This window comes from Ctenopharyngodon idella, chromosome 6 (assembly GCF_019924925.1).
Source record: "Ctenopharyngodon idella isolate HZGC_01 chromosome 6, HZGC01, whole genome shotgun sequence".
Taxonomy (NCBI): Eukaryota; Metazoa; Chordata; class Actinopteri; order Cypriniformes; family Xenocyprididae; genus Ctenopharyngodon; species Ctenopharyngodon idella.
The window spans coordinates 6,941,425-6,958,261 of record NC_067225.1 but is presented as its reverse complement, the minus strand read 5'-3'; the positions used below and the strand labels follow the sequence as shown (position 1 = coordinate 6,958,261).

The following is a 16,837-nucleotide window of genomic DNA, read 5'->3' as shown; positions in this document are numbered from 1 at the left end:
CACTGATGTTATGGTTTGCTAGGATAGGACAATATTTGGCCGAGATACAACTATTTGAAAATCTGGAATCTGAGGGTGCAAAAAATAAAAAATAAATAAATAAATCAAAACAATGAGAAAAATCACCTTTAAAGTTGTCCAAACGAAGTCCTTAGCAACGCATATCCACTCACAAAAATATATATTTTTAATATATTTACGGTAGGAAATTTATAAAATATCTTCATGGAACATGATCTTTACTTAATATCCTAATGATTTTTGGCATAAAAGAAAAATCGATAATTTTGTGGTCCAGGGTCACATGTGACTGTATTGGCACAGGCCTATACCTGAGGCGGTTTTTGAGTGTGTTGACCTCCCGGCTCAGACCCTCACTGGCTTCGGTGGCATCGTCCAGCTCTCTCTGCAGCTTCCTGCGTGAGGCGTTAGCTCGAGTCGCCTCTTCCTCAGCCTCCTCCAGCTGCCTTTTCAGCTGCTTCATGCGGGAGTTTGCCTTTTCCATCTAAAGACAGACAGAAGTTGTGAGTCTTTGATTTCTTAGTTCCTTTTATTGCTGTAATTGACAGGATGAGAGATAAACAACAAACCACAATTAGGGCTGAGTTCGACAAGTTTTTGATAAAATGTTTATGCACTATGTGAATAATGCTGCACGTGCGTGTTGCAGACCGTTGCACTGGTGCCAGTACCAATATGCCTAAGTGATAAGCGCTGCCATTTCGGTTGCGTATGAGAAACATTAAACGGCAAACGTGCCAAAAGCGTAACAAAACAGAGCTGCTCGTTTGAACTGGAACATTTATCAGCTCGACTTAAAACCCACCGCAGCATGAGCTTAGAGCGAATGCATTTACTCACTGACTGTCTCAATCAAATGACCACTAAACAGTGCTGTGAGATCCAGTGAGAAGCGTCCGAGTTTGATGCGGAGTTATCCCATACAAACAACAAATCAAACACCTCGTGATTTAAACTAGTTTAAAGCCTGATGAAACCGTGCTGACATTCTCAACCACACTGATGTGGAAAACAGGAGAAACACTGAGCCATCACGATACAGTGAGAGGGCTTTTCAATCCACAAGCCACCGATATTTACCATGATTTACTCTTGTAACACTGAAACCATGGGATTGCATCAGAAATGTGAGATATTCATATAGAATTTTATTATAGTAATGTAGACGTGTTTATAATATATTAAAGGAAAAAATACTGTAATTATATTCTATTGCAGTTTTTGTGCATTTGTATTTATACTAAATGTCTTTAGGCTACTGTTTTTCATAATAAATACTATAAGTGAAGTGCAATGTGTGGTTTTACCTGTGGTTAACATGATCCAAAAGTTTGGAATAAATTTGTCTCTTATGCTCACCAAGGCAGCATTTATTTGATCAAAAATTAGGGATGCACTGGAATGAAAATTCTGGATGCGCTTGGCTGAAAACCAAAACCACTTTTTATAAATTATTTATTTCTTATTTTAAATGAGCTTTTTTGTAGAATTGTATTAACATTAGACTCTTTAATGAAATTCAATAATTTTAATGATACTGTATTTTTAATGTATTAAAAAAAAATACAAACCAATAAAATTAAATAACCACACAAAGTAACACTAAAATTGGACAGAAAATGTAGTTTAGCGGACAGAACGGACAGTAGCATGTGAGCAGAGCATAACGGGGAGCAAAGCGGATCAGTAAACGAGAGGGTAGCGTCATTTTACCAGTGTTGCCCAGCATGGCTATACCACACCATGTTACAGCAAGTAGGGCTATTGCAAACAGAAACAAGTATACTACTACATAGAAATTTCATGTCAATGTGTTATTTGAGCGGACTTTTCAGTTCGCATGGGCCGTGAGCAACTGAATGAAGCGCATGTGCGTTAAGCAGAGCGTCACACCGCACAGTGATAACAGCTAGAGCGAGAGTGAAACTTCAGCATTGAACACTGAGGGGTGGGGTAGCATATATTTTAAGCTCATATTTTCGGCCGTTTTTCTTTTTGCCAAAAATTTTCGGCGGTCAAAATTCTAAATCAAAAATAGTAATATTGTGAAATATTAGTACAATTTAAAATAACCGTTTTCTATTTGAATTTATTTTAAAATTTAATTTATTCCTGTGATCAAAGCTGTATTTTTAGCATCATTACACCAGTCTTCAGTGTCACATGTTCCTTCAGAAATCATTATAATATGCTGATTTGGTGCAAAGGGCTTATGTGTCATCAAGTGTCTCAAACAAACCTGTGGATCTCTTTGAATTGACACGAACCTCACAAACTTTGGCAAGTCCAGTGACTAGTTTATCCACAAAAGCAGTCTGGTGCCTTGGCGGCAAAATGAATTTTGGAAAAGCAAGCCAATCAAATTGAAATAGGCAACTTCAGACAGTTTTGTAGGCATCAGATGTTTCATAAACAGCCCATGGAAATGATGTATGAAACTTGGAAAGTGGAAATTTAGTCTCATTTATTGCATTTAATCAGTATAAGCAGCTCAAGACCCAGTACACTTTAAGAATCAAGATTAGTATTTTGGGTTTCATTCACCTGCTCTTTGTACTGGTCAGCATGGCGACGCTCATCCTCCACTTGCATGAACACTTCTTTCAGTTTCTTCTCTGTGCGACGCACAATCTTATTTGCTGCAGCTCTCTCCCTGTGAAGTGAACAGATCATACATCATTAACAAAAACCATTGGCACTAATTTGTGTTTTGGCAGATACAGAATGTGAAGTTAAATGGTTTCTTTTCATTGTTGTTTACTTCGCTTCCTGTTCAAGTTGCTCCTCTAGCTGGATAATCTTGGCCTCCAGGGCAGCGATAGAGGCCTTGAACTTTGATTTGATGGATCCTTCCAGTTCTTGCAGTTTGGCCTTCAAATCTTTGTTTTGCCGCTCCAGCTGCTGACGGGCGTTCTCGCTCTTCTGGGCGGCACTGCGCTCTCCTGCCAGCTCTGTGTTCAAGGTATCCACCTGAAATGTAGATTACACATCTTACAAAGCTCCCAAGCACATAGAGCTTTGAGAACAGACCATGTTTTTAAAGACTAGTTTCCTAGTAGCTTCCTCAACACTGCACCTGCATAGTGGTCTTGCGGAAGCGGTCGTTGAGAAGCTCCATGTTGCTTTGTTCTTCCTCAAGCTCTTCTTCCAGCTGGGCGATACGAGCCTCCAGCCTTCTCTTCTCATCCAAGAGAGCTGCCCTGAAGGAAAACAAATGCGAATGAATGATAAAACTTGTTTTTGTACAAACTATGAACAGAGGAGCAAATGAATTAACAGTAAAATATATTAAAGCCAGCATGAAATGAAAATTGTGATCATCTTTTCTTATATGAATGAGTTGAACGTCCTCTCAAATGAGTGAAAATGTAGGGCATGACTTGATTTTGTCCATCAGGAACTGATCGGATTGTTGTTGGCTAATTGCTGCGATCTCATGCGAGTGACAATTTGGAAGTTAATGTTTTTGTTTAAAGACTTTGAGGGCACAAGAATTAAAAGTGCATAAATAAATCATTTATAAAAACCACCACAAGATTCTATAAAATATAAGAATGATCAATAATAATGATCAATAATAATGATCAATATTAATCCACAGAAAAAAAAAAAAAAACTTCCCCTCTGGAATGGCATTCCTATTCCGCTTCACTCAGGAATACGTCACAATACTTAAGTCAATCGCAACTTCCGGTTCAAGCTGACTTTAAAGGGATAGTTCACTCCAAAAATGAAAATGATCCCATGATTTACTAACCCTCAAACCATCCTAGGTGTATATGACTATCTTCTTTCAGACAAACACAATCGGAGATATATTTAAAAATACCCTGCCTCCTCCAAGCTTTATAATGGTAGTGAAAGGGGGCGCGAGATTTTGAAGCCCAAAAAGCGCATCCATCCATCATAAAAGTAATCCATACGGCTCCAGGGGGTTAATAAAGGCCTTTTGAAGCAAAGCGATGGGTTTTTCTAAGAAAAACATCCATATTTAAAACTGAATTTAACTATAATAACTAGCTTCCGGCAGACGGCCGTACACATTGATTTACGGCGAAAGAGTAACCCCTGAGTAAATCATGGGATAATTTTAATTTTTGAGTGAACTATCCCTTTAAGAAACTTTACAGCACAATGACTTACTTTCCAGAGGCGCTGTTAGAGATTTCATCTGCCAGCTCATCTCTTTCCTGTTCTGCATGACGTCTGGCTCGCTCTGAAGATGCCAGGTCCTAAAAACACAATCACAACCAAACCATAAAGACTTGCCAGTCTAACTAATCTCATTTAAAACAGTGTGTGGAAAAACAAGCGGAATATGCTTCAGAAAGGCTTTTTTCAGATGTATTTCAGGCTGCGTATTGTTGGCTCACCTCTTGCAGCTGCAGAATCTCAGCCTCGAGACTCTTGAGTTTCTTCTCATTCTCCTTAGACTGAGCAAAGATCTCATCACGAGATGTGCGCGCCTCCTCCAGCTCTCTCTGATAGTCCTTCATCTGGGCCTGTTTTGAAGAGATGTTGCCATCTGTGCTTCTAATTCGTACCTCTGCACTAATTCTTGTGACTTAATACTATAAGTCACAGTAATGCAGTCAGTAGGGCTGGGCGAAAAAACAGATTTTTTCAATTATTCGTTTTTTTTGTTGTTTTTGTTTTTAAATGTGGTTGATTCGATATCGATTCACAATGGCAATGAATATTTTTTCCGCATATATATTTCCGCAAATATTGAAAATAATATCTGATTAACGTGTATCTTATCACTAGTCTTCTCCACTAGATATCATCCTCTCATTTACCTTGCACGATGCTACAATGGCGAGCCGGTCATTCATTCAGTGCTTAACATGGTGGACGCAGGTGCGCCTTTCAGTGTGAAAGATATTCCATACAGTTGAAGCAACTGTTAGTGTCCCGATCGGGCCATTGCTGCATGGTCACGAAAGTTTATCATTTGCACGTGCTTTAAGCCTTGCCAATTTAAACATTCACATGCAAGACAGTGAAAGAGAACTCAATTCAGTACTCGTGCACTGTGTGAGTTTTGTGCGTCTTAGCGTGCGAATACTAAATTTCACGTCTTCTTGCGCTTGAATGGATAAACTCACACAAAATTTATGTCAAAATGCCCATCTAGGCAAGTATCCTTGTAAACATAGTCGGTTATGGCTTAAGTGAAAGTAAACCGTAGAGAAAGACAACGTGTATCAGTATACTGGATCCATGTCTTAAAGTGACAACAGCCTAATATTCCTGTCATTAATGTTAATCAAACAACAAAAGGCAAAGAAAAAAATTACTCCCTGCTTTTGACTAAATAACTTTTGTAACTTCAATAAGAATTAATCGCTATTTAATTTATACAGACTATGCAGTGTTATTTTTCATTTGATTATTCAAATTGCTATTGCTTGTAGTTTTTTTATTTGTTCTTATTTTATGAATGACTGTTTACTTGTCTTTAATAATGTTTGTAATTTATATTAGTTAGGAGTTTTAGCTGTGGTATCGAAATTGGAATCGAGAATTGTGAAATTTCACTGGTATCTAAAATTTTGGTGTCAATGTTATTTATTACAATACAAGGTTACATGGGTCAAAAACAACAAAAACAGTAACTATTTTATTTGTTTGTTAATTTTTTGTGGTGGGGCCAGTAAAAATTATTCATTGAATCGAATCAGGAATTGAATCAAAATGAGATCTTGCGAATTGAAATTGAATATGGACATCTGTATTGATACCCAGCCCTAGCAGTCAGTGATGCAGACATCTCTGTCTCACTGCTAAACGACTGATGCACTTTTGCTGCTAGGAGCTTTTGAAGATACACATTTACTGTTGGCACAATCTGTTTAATTATTTGCATTATCATTACTGTGTCATCACATTTCTGTGCATGAACAGCAGCATTGTGGGAAAGATTCTACCTGCAGTTTGCGTAGCTGTTTAATGGCTTCATCACGGGCCTTGTTTGCGGCCTCGATCTGAGCTTCCACATCTTTGAGGTCCAGTTCCAGTTTCTTCTTGGCAGCTACAGCAAGAGCTCTCTGCTTCCTTTCATCTTCAAGCTCCGCCTCCATCTCACGCACCTGAAGGAACAGGGCTCATGGATCAAAACGCTGAGCCAGATAGGTTTGTCTCATATAAAAACTTGTTGCAGACACAACAAGTTTCTTGAAGACACAATGCTGCCACAAGATAATAAACCAATTTTCTTCACTTTGCAAGCATATGATCTATATAAAATGGAAATAAAATGGTTAATAATTACGAGTTAGCAAAAACGGGACAAAAGCACGCACATCACTGGCAAAAATGCTCAAGTTGGCAAACAGAAAAAAAGTCGGCACACAGAGGCAAAAATTTAATAATGGACTCACACAGGTGACATTTCAAGCATGCAGGCTCTTCATCAGAAGTGACTTTTTTTTTTTTTTTAAACTAAATTATTGAACTAAATTATAAAAACTTTCACATTATCAAAAAAATTATCCCAAATATTATTTTAAGAAAATGAGATACATTTAAAAAAAAAAAAAAACATTAGAAAACAATTAATGGAGGGTTAACAAATCTATAAATTAAAGGTACAGTAAGCAATTTCTGAGAAACACTGTTGATATTTGAAATAGACACCCAAAAAAACCCACCTCCCTTCATTGCTCTGCCCCCAAAGAGCAAACAAAGGAAAATATAGAAAGACTGTTCACTCCTGTTACTTATGAATGGGAGAAACTGCAACACGCAATATGGGGGAATACATCCCGCTTTCTAAGTAAAAGAGCCAATCGCTGATTGATAAAGTCATTGCGTCACTGCAGCTGCCATTAGAGGCTCCAGTTCCCATAGAAACCTGCGACTCGAGCTTAGGACTGCACATGCGCATTGGCTCGTATAGCCTGAAAAATAAGCTTTTTTGATACTATTTGAGCATAAGAAACAACATTTATGGGGACAGTTCATGTCAGATTTTGTTGCTGATTTGAAATATGTTATTTAATTGTGAGTTCGCCAAGCAGTTTGAGAGATTTCCGGATTCTCCCATTCAAATAGATAGGACTTGGTCTTGGATGCCTGAAATAGATGCCCGGAGGCGTTGCAAATATGGCCGCCGAGTGAACAGACTTTCCTTGAAAGGGACTTTGACAGGCAGCCACTAACAGCTGCTGCATCAGACAGCTTGTGCAAGTATGGATGAATCAGCTGTGATTCAGCAACAACAGCATATCTTGGTTCCGTGAAAAATAGCAAAAAACCAATGTTGCTCATGTATCGAGCAGAAACAAAGCAACCTCTGCCTCTATTTTTTTAGGCCTTCCTGCTCTCTAATGTCTCTCCAGTGCTGGAAAGCTTTTCCAATATTAACGCAGTCCTAACCGTTCTTCTTCCAATTATATTCCTCTGACCTTTTCCTCTTTGGTAATATCTCAGCTAACTCTCTTTCTACAGTCTTTCAAGAAACCTCCCTCTTGCTCACTCTCTCTCCACCCCCACCATATGCCCCCTATTGCTGATTGGCTACAAGAGTGTTTTAGTGCTCTTTTACTGCAACGTTAAGTTGATGGAAACTGGTATGAGTGAATGAAATCACCTTTAATCTTAAATAAATGGATAATCTTTATCTTCAAATGACTTGTAATCCTCAAAAAACTGTAAATTCCTCTCACCTGCTTGACCAGTGCTCTCTTCTTTTCCTCATTCTGCTCATCTCTGGCCTGCAGGTCTCGGTCAAACTGGGCCTTCATTGCCTGCATGTTGACCTCCAGACGCAGCTTGGCATCCTCTGTGGCCTGTAGTTCGTCCTCCAGCTCCTCTAGCTGAGTGCGCATCTCCTCCACCTGCTGCTCCAGAGTGCGTTTGGATTTCTCCAGCTCATGGACCTACAGATTACAGAATATAAATAAATACACAGTAACAGTGTCCTAACCTGTCACATCATAATCAAGGGCCAAATGATCAATCCAGGATTCACACTATTTTAAACAATGAGTTTGCATGACTAGTCTTGGTCCATTCAAGTCATTTATGATTACTCGACATTTAAAAATTTTTTTATAGATTGCTGAGGAAGATTTCCCTTTTTCATAAATTTTCACAACAGAAATTTCACATTTTTCTGATCACTTTTAACATTTGCATTTCCATCATGGCTACAGCCAGCACAACACATTTTATTGCTTGCTTTAGCGCTGCATGATTAATCAAAACAAAACCAAAATCACTATATGACTTACTACGATTATTAAATCACAAAATCTGCGATTTAATGAAATAAACATACATGCTGCGTGTTTCAGAGTAAAGTGCAGCACTGTGTTCTTGCATGTGAGCAACTCATTATCCACCGGAGTTTGCAGCATCTCAGAGCGACTCAGAGCGGCTCGGTTTGCAGTAAATGCTGCTCCACATGAACTCCATCTCTGCGTCAACTCTGAGTTTGGGTCGCTTTAACATGCATTTGGGAACGCAACATGTGCCCACCATCTTCCCATACTTGTAATGAGAGGCACTTATATACAAAAGAGAAGCTGTAACAGCTCTGTGTGGTTTTCTCTCAAAATAAAACTGATGGTTTAACGTTTATCAGTTAAAACTGATGGTTTAACGAAAATGAGGAAATTGAGACCGCCATAAATATTAGTAATGTAAATTTACAGATGTCATGAAAAAAAAAAAAAATCATTATTTTTCATAAATACTCAGGTTTTTTTTTTTTTTTTACAGTAAAATATTACAAGAGTAAAATTTCTTATTTTGTTTTTATTAAAAAAAAACTACATTTTTTTTTTTAGTATTATTATTATTATTATTATTATTATTATTATTATTATTATTATTATTATTATATAGCCATACTGATAATCACAACATTTTGGCTAAACTGTGCAGCCCAACAAACAAGCACAGCAAACCTGGATTTTTAATTTTATTTTTTAATTGCAAATCACAAATGCTGAGTAGATCCAGCAATAGTGAAATCTCATCAGCCCAAAATCTTGCTCCACATGCTGTATATTAAACGTGCATATGTTCCGACTGGCTGATTTTGTTGCTTTGCTAAGTATTCTGTTGTCAGTGATGACACGCAAATGACATGACACCTGAAACTTGCTGCCTCACACTTGGTTAGCACATGCTGTAGGGTGTCAGCACAAATATGAGGTCTCAAAACAAAAACAGCTGACAAAATCTGCTGTTTACAAAACACCAAAGATTCTTAAAACATCATGATGATGAATTCAACCATTACACATATAATAAACAGTACAAACTTCATTACCCTCATAAAACAGTCCAATAACATACTTACATTCTTGCCTACGTCATCCTTGGAACTCATCAGATCCTCCATTTCAGCTCTGAGCTGCTTGTTGAGCCTCTCAAATTCCTCTTTAGCCTCCAAAGCTTCATCCAGAGCTCGGGCCATAGATAGCGCTTTGGTCTCCTTCTCTCTAGCCTCTGCCTCAGCGCGGTCCCTCTCCTCAGCGTAACGTGCAGAGATGTTCTTCTCTTCCGCCAACATCTATCATAAACATCAAATGCTTTGTTAAGGTTATTTTTATTATTAACAAAAGTTTTTCAGTAGTACCTAAAGATTATCTCAATGACTGTATATTAAAATAAGAAACAAATACAATTTAGAATTACAAAAATCCCAGAATTATATATTAAAAAAAAAAAAAAAAAGGATAGTTCACCTAAAATCTAAATTCTGTCATCAGTTACCCACCCTCACGTCATTGTAAACACATAAGACTTTCAATCATCTTCTAAATACAAATGAAGATATTTTAAATGAAACCTGGGATTTATTTCCCTCTATTTAAAGTTCATTCCACCAAAACTGATGCTTATTTACCATATTTTATGTGCTCTATATATGTGCGTTGATCTGTTAATATGTGAATAAAAGCTTAAATTAAATCTGTTCATCATATAAAAGAGATTGCATCTTTTCAGAAGACTTAAATTAAGCGTTAAAATATTTCATTTGACGCATCAACGTTTTTATGGAATGGACTTTCAAAATAAGTACAGAAATCTCTCCGGTTTCATTAAAAATATCTTTATCTGTATTTCAAAGATGAATGAAAATCCAGAAAATCCAATGAAAATCCAGTTTAGAACAACATGAGGGTGAGTAAATGATGACAATTTTTTATTTTGGGTGAACTATCCCTTTAAGCAAAACCAATTCATACCTGGTCAAACTTCTTCTGTTTCTTCTCTAGGTTTGAGACGATCTGTCTTTGGTGGTCTAGGTCCACTATAAGGTCATCAAGCTCCTGCTGCAGTCTATTCTTGGTTTTCTCCAGCTTGTCATAAGCAATGGCCTTTTCCTCTAGCTTCTGACTGGTCCCTTCCATGTCCTTCTGCAGCTTCCTCTTGACCTCCTCCAGACCCTCAAGAGTTCCCACATCATCCTCCAGCTTCTTCTTCGTCTCAACCAGCTATCCAAAAAAGGAGGATTACATTGGAGTGCTTTTCTTTTTAAATTTTAATGTAAAGAGTACATTAATTTCCTTTCTAAGCAGAAGTCTGAAAATTAAATTTTTACATCACCCAACTTTTGTGAAATGACAGGCTTTGTGACGTTCTTGCCAACATGTTATTTGGCAGAGTAACACACATCATTAATGAATGTGTCAACTGATGTGCTAGATGTTGATATGAACTGGCATGTCATGCGTCCTCGTTAAAAAACATGGAGTGATTGTGTGTACCTGGGCTTGTAGTGTTGCCAGTTGTTTCTCCAGGTTTCTTCGTGCCTCCTCTTCCTCCTCCTGCTGCTCCAGGAGGTTGTTCTTCTCCTCCTCCAGCTGACGGATACGGCTGCTCAGGTTCAGCTTCTGACGTGTCTCCTCTTGAAGCAGCTCCTACATACATAATATTAAACAACTGTTTTTATTAAATCTGTGCAGTTTTTTTATTGCCGTTTTAACAATAAAGTTACTTCAGGAGCATACTATGGGTCAACCTTGTTGGTAGTTAATAAAACCACTCCTTCAGCACTTCAAGTTTGTAGAGACACATTACCTGAGTATCCTGAAGCTGACTCTCTAAGCTGGAGGCGTCTTTGGCCAGCTTTATTCCCTTCTTCTCAGCATCTTCCAAAAGAGAAGAAACATTGTCCAGCTCCGTCTGCAACAAATGACAAACAAAGGATATTTCACATGTACCCTGGATTCTGATCTATTTCAAATGTACAAGGGTATATGACCACAGACAGAGTCAGAATTTACCAGAATTGTCAAATTATATCTGCTTTTATATATATTAAAAAAAAAAATTACATTTTGTGCTTATATATCAATATGATTATATAATAATAATAATAATAATAATAATAATACATGTTTATTGTTGTATAATAATATATTTATTTTAACAGTAAATCTTTAACAATTTGATAATCACACCAAGCAGTGTTTTCCACAGGATTTTGTGAAACTGTGGTGGGTGGACTTCAGTCGAACTTGGTCCCCCTCGGTCCATATATTGTTTAAAAAAAAACAAAAAAAAAACAAATGCACTGAAAAATAAATTAAACTTTCATAATTAGTTTTGTCCTAATTTCTATACTTGCAAGAGATAAAAGGGCTTTTATTTGTGATGGAAACTGCAGTTGAGCTTCTATTTGATGGAAAACAAGTTTACTAATGCGTTTGTAAACTCATTACAAATCTAGTTTGAAATGCTGTAATCATCAACTATGCAAATGTGAAAATAATGTGTAACTGGGGCCCGCTACGTACCCAAATGCACGCGAAGCTGAGCACATGCAGAGATTGAGTTCAGTGCATTCATTCACTGTGAACCAAGATGAGGAGCAGATCACGTGCTGATCGCCTGAGCGAAGTGTGCACTTCTCATTGAGCAGTCTTTTGTGATTTGATAAGAACACAAAGCCTTATCATGCCTTCGATTTTAGTTTGTTTAACAGCAATGCCGCAAAACACAACTTTAAAGACCTTTTATGTTATTATGAGAAGTTTAAATATATTTTCGGCTACCAGAATCTAATGAATGGAACGGAATGAAATCTATTTGTGGCAGTCAATGTTGATACTGTGGCTGGCCGCCACAAACAAATCAATGTATGGGAAACACTGCAGCAAGCCAATTTTATTTCTGATTAATCGTGCAGCTCTAAATATAGCCACACTTTTAGTCTGCAAAATCAAATCAAACAACAGTGATCTGTAGTTTATGAGAGGGGGAGGGAGTGTAATGGTAGTTTGTGTAAAAGAAATTACCAAGAGATATGAGAGGAAGTGTAGCAGCACTCACTTGTAGTTGATGTGACACAGTGTAACAGAACTGACCTGTAGTTTGTGGGAGCGGTCTGAAAGTTCTCCTTTAACCTTCTCTCCCTCACTGAAGCGGGCCATGAACTCCTGCAGCTGAGCCTCAAGTTTTTTTCTCTTGTGCTCAGATTCAGACTTGGCCTGCTGCAAACTCTTCACCTCACTGGCCAGCTCCTTATTATCGCTCTCCAGAGTCTGTTTGTTTTTCTCCAGATTTGCCTTTACCTAGTGTAGACAGACAGACAGTCAGTGTGAGAGAGCCAGATATTTTCCTGACCTGTATCAACAGGAGACTGTACCACATTCAATCACTGAACAAGAAAATGAATTCCAAACACATCATTCTTGACAGCAGACAACTGGCAGTGTTCCAGTCAAGACATTAGAATTGAAATGGCTCCCTACAGTAATGAGTCATGTAGTCTTCATCTCTATGGCTTACTCTCTTGGCCTGCTCCAGCTGCTCAGAGATCTCCTCCAGAGCAGTGCCGTGCCTCTGTCTTATCTCCTGGATCTGAGACTCATGGTTTTTCGTCTCGTCATCGATGGCCTTCTTTAGCTCTGCCACCTCCTGCTCTCGTTTGGTCCTTTATGAGCAAAAGACACATTATTAGGTGAGACAAATTTGGGGAGCAGGGTTCAAAGATTAGTCAATTAACTCAATCTTTTTTTTTTCTTTTTTTTTTTTTAAATGGGGATGGATTAAAACTGGCCCTAATTTCATTTTGTGGTAGATTGGATTTATTTCCTCTTGTACCTCAGCTCCTGCTGGGCGGCAGTGGTGTCCAGGGTGTCTTCCAGCTCAGTCTTCAGAGCCTCCAGTTCCTCACTCAAATCTCTCTTAAGTTTCTCAGCTTTGTTTCTGGCCGCTTTCTCAGACTCCAAATCTTCCTGCAGCTCAGCTATTTGGGCCTGCAGCTCCCGTACTTGCTTCAGGGCGTTGTTTTTCTGAGCAACTTCCTCATCACCTCTGTGGAACAACAAATAAAAGCAAAGATTATTAGCAAAACGATGCACGATTTAAGGGGTTATATTCTATACTTTTTTTTTTTTTTACAAACTCTTTTTGATCCTTAGAATAGAGGCAGGCCAGTTTAAAATCTAGGCCAATTTTGCTACCGTATCTTTAAGACTATTTGTAAATAACCTCTGTTATGACTGGTATATTTCTTGACGTGAAATTTGACATTACTGAATGGGTGTTTTGGTGCTTAAGAAACATTTCTCATTATTATCAATGCTGAAACATTTTTGGTGCTTATTTTTGTGGAAGACATACTCTACCGTTCAAAAGTTTGGGTTAAGAAAGATTTATTTTTAAATAAACACGAAGATAAACACAAACCAAGAAGGTCAAGAATGTTCCATGACTAATATACCAATTTATTTGATTCCAGCACAACTCAGCCAACCATAAGTTATTGTTTAGACAATAGTCATCTAGATGACAGCCAAACTTTTTGGGCTCAACTATTATACTTTACTCATTAAAATAACCTCCTTTCTTAACCTGTGCTCCTCACTGATCTTCACCTGGTCAGTACAGCCTGCAGCTCCTCTTCTTTTTTGGCCAGCTGGATCTTGAGTTCCTCAATTTGGGCCTGCAGCTCAGCTATCTGGTCTTGTAGGTCTGTGGTCTCACCATCCAGCTTTCTTTTGGCTTTCTCAAGCTCTTGCCTAGTCTTCTCTTCTTTCTTCAGACGCTCTGATGGTCAAACGCGCGCACACAAACATATAAGTCTCAATGTTTTACTTGATTAAAAAGATCCATATTCAACCCTGTCCTCACCTTCCAGGTCCACCATCATCATTTCTTGCTTGTTTTTCACTTTGCCAAGATTCTTCGCCTTCTCTTCTTCCTCAGCCAGCTGGGAGGTCATCTCACTGACACGGTCCTCCAGGAGTTTTTTCTCCTGAGGGATAGGGAGAGAGGGAATGGTTCAGTTTACTCAAAGTTCTTTTCTGAGCATCCTTATCGCAAAGGCCCTGGGCTGCATTTTGTGTCAGGAAGTTTGACATCCACACTGACCTTTAGAAATTTGGAGTTCTGGTCCTCCAACAGAAGAATATCTTCCTCCATCTTCTTTATCTTGGCTTCAGCAGTCACCTTCTCCAACTGAAGCTTCTGTCGGGCAGCCTCTTCTTCATCTAGCTGTTCCTCTAGGTCCTATAAGACACACACACTCACTTGTGGTTTATGGACAGCAACAGTGTTTACTATTAGCTAGTACTTACTGCAGAAGTTTTAGATACAAATTTACTATTAAAAGTTTACAGCGGATTCAAGATTATATTTCCCCCATTAAGTTGTCACCTGTATGTGTGACTGCATTTTCTTCTTCTCATTCTGCAACGATTGGTTCCTCTCCTCTTCCTCCTCCACACGGGACTCCAGGTCATGAAGAATCTCTTCCAGCTCTTGTTTTTTAGCCACCAGGCGAGCCCTCATCTCTTCAGCTTCAGCAAACAATTCTGTCTCGGCCTGTAGTTGCTCTGCCAAGATGTTCTTCTCTTCCAAAAGCTGAAACAAACATCACACAAGATATTTTCTCATTTTCAAGATCATGGACATACCAGTACATGGAATAAAGCCCCAAGAGACCATGTGTTACAGTGATTTTTAGCAAGTATGTGCTCACAGGTAAACATATATACTAGCTATGTTATAATGACTTTGAATGTGTCTCATTAAATCAGATATCAAGTCCAAAAAGAGAGAGCAGGCGAGTTGTAATGTGTGTGCTAACCTGCTGATGTTTCCTCTCCATTTCCACCAATTCGTTCTCCACTTTCACCTGCCTCTCCTTCACTTTAATGAGCTCCTCATCTTTGGCCTGCATTTCTTCCTCCTGACGGGTCACCTGGAGGAGAGGTTTCACCTGCAGGCACAATTGTAATGCATGTCTCAAGTGAAAACTATTCACAATCATACTGCAAATCAGTTGTTAAAGAGTCAGTTTCTCTTGCAACAACACAGACACAGATTTTAGTCAGAAATGTACAGAAAAGCTAGTCAAATCATTCCAACAGTTATGTAAACAGTCTCTTTTGAAAACCGAGACCAACCTTGGTAAAAAGTCTCCACCACTGCCAGTGGCGTAGTTTCAGGTAGGCGGCACAGTTTCTCTGGAGGACTTTCAAAGCGCTTAGCTGCTGCTGTTTTTTAGCAAAGGCTCTGAGAAACAAAACCACAAAACAGCAGCAGTTTACTGATAAGGTCTCATAAGAATACTTTTTATATATTGTGTTCTCCACACTATAAACAGTAAGAGCTGCATATTACCACTGAACTTTTAAGAGCAGATTTATATCAGCCATTTGCATTTGGACTTACTTGCGAGCCAGGTATCCTCGACAGACCGACTGAAAGTAGATGATGATATCTGTTATTTTCAGGTCTCTCTCTTCCTCCAGGTGTGCCAAAACTCCAGTGCGGAAGAAGATCTTACTCTGACCGATCCGGTAGAGGTTTGGGTCTAACTCCAAGGCTCGGATCTACAGATGACAATGTTAGTTGATACTTCGTATTTGGCAGATTCTAAATTTTAGATGCTAGTTTTTCAATATTAAGCATCGTTAAAAATTATATGAAACTATAGATGACCAAAGTACTTAATTAAATGATTAATGTTTATTTTGGAATTCTTGAATTCAATTCTGAATTTTTTTTTTTTTTTTTTTTTAAATCATTATGATAAAGCTACTTGGGGAAATGTGTTATCAGTTGCGATTCAGAAATTAAGCCTACTACTTTTTAAAGTGACATATGGATATACTATTTTTTCATTATGATTATGATGATTCATTTATTAATAAAATGGATATTATGACATTTTTAAAACAATAATTACACTACCATTCAGTTTGGGTAGGTAAGTTTTTTTAATGTCTTTGAAAGTCTCTTATGCTCACTGAGGCTGCATTTATTTGATCAAAATACAGTAAAATATTACAATTTAAAATAAGTTAAATATATTTTTTGCATTTTTAATATGTAATTTATTCCTGTGATGGCAAAGCTGAATTTTCAGCATCTTTACTCTAGTCTTCAGTGTCACACGATCCTTTGCTGCTCAAGAAACATTTCTTATTATCAATGCTAAAAACAGTTGTGCTGCATAATATGTTTGTTTTTTTTGCAACAATGTAAAACGGTCACTTTTGATCAATTTAATGTGTTTTTGCTGAATAAAAGTATTATTTTTTTTCTTTGGAAAAAAAAAAAAAATCTTCCTGATCCAAAACGTTTAAATGGTAGTGAATGTTTTCATGGAATATTTTATAAAATATTGATATTTTAAAATATTGTGATTTAATTATTTTATTTTGGGCTTTGTACCTCCATATGAAACTTGATGGTAAAAAGGACTGGTCAACCTCACCTCAGTCATCTGAGGTTTAAGAAAACTCACCATTCTCTCACAAGCCTGCTTGCCATCCATAAAACCTTTGGGTATTGCATTAGGGGTGAGGATCTCATATCTGATAGTAAAACAGATTTAACA

At 37.8% G+C, this 16,837-nt stretch overlaps 1 protein-coding gene across 3 annotated transcripts in view; it reads right to left on the bottom strand.

Moving 5' to 3' along the window:
• The window catches only part of myh10 (myosin, heavy chain 10, non-muscle), a 68,923-nt gene that overhangs the window by 3,080 nt on the left and 49,006 nt on the right, over positions 1-16,837 (bottom strand). For all 3 annotated transcript variants that reach the window (XM_051896218.1, XM_051896217.1, XM_051896219.1), the window contains 23 exons: positions 16,745-16,814; positions 15,667-15,827; positions 15,399-15,507; positions 15,080-15,211; positions 14,647-14,853; positions 14,362-14,499; positions 14,122-14,245; positions 13,866-14,037; positions 13,090-13,302; positions 12,775-12,919; positions 12,351-12,557; positions 11,062-11,166; positions 10,749-10,901; positions 10,227-10,475; positions 9,335-9,547; positions 7,692-7,904; positions 5,952-6,113; positions 4,395-4,523; positions 4,165-4,253; positions 3,098-3,221; positions 2,783-2,991; positions 2,566-2,674; positions 333-505 (listed from right to left, as the gene is read on the bottom strand). In XM_051896218.1, coding sequence (XP_051752178.1) covers positions 333-505; positions 2,566-2,674; positions 2,783-2,991; positions 3,098-3,221; positions 4,165-4,253; positions 4,395-4,523; positions 5,952-6,113; positions 7,692-7,904; positions 9,335-9,547; positions 10,227-10,475; positions 10,749-10,901; positions 11,062-11,166; positions 12,351-12,557; positions 12,775-12,919; positions 13,090-13,302; positions 13,866-14,037; positions 14,122-14,245; positions 14,362-14,499; positions 14,647-14,853; positions 15,080-15,211; positions 15,399-15,507; positions 15,667-15,827; positions 16,745-16,814 — 3,606 coding nt within the window. The remainder of the gene's footprint in view (positions 1-332; positions 506-2,565; positions 2,675-2,782; positions 2,992-3,097; positions 3,222-4,164; positions 4,254-4,394; positions 4,524-5,951; positions 6,114-7,691; positions 7,905-9,334; positions 9,548-10,226; positions 10,476-10,748; positions 10,902-11,061; positions 11,167-12,350; positions 12,558-12,774; positions 12,920-13,089; positions 13,303-13,865; positions 14,038-14,121; positions 14,246-14,361; positions 14,500-14,646; positions 14,854-15,079; positions 15,212-15,398; positions 15,508-15,666; positions 15,828-16,744; positions 16,815-16,837) is intronic.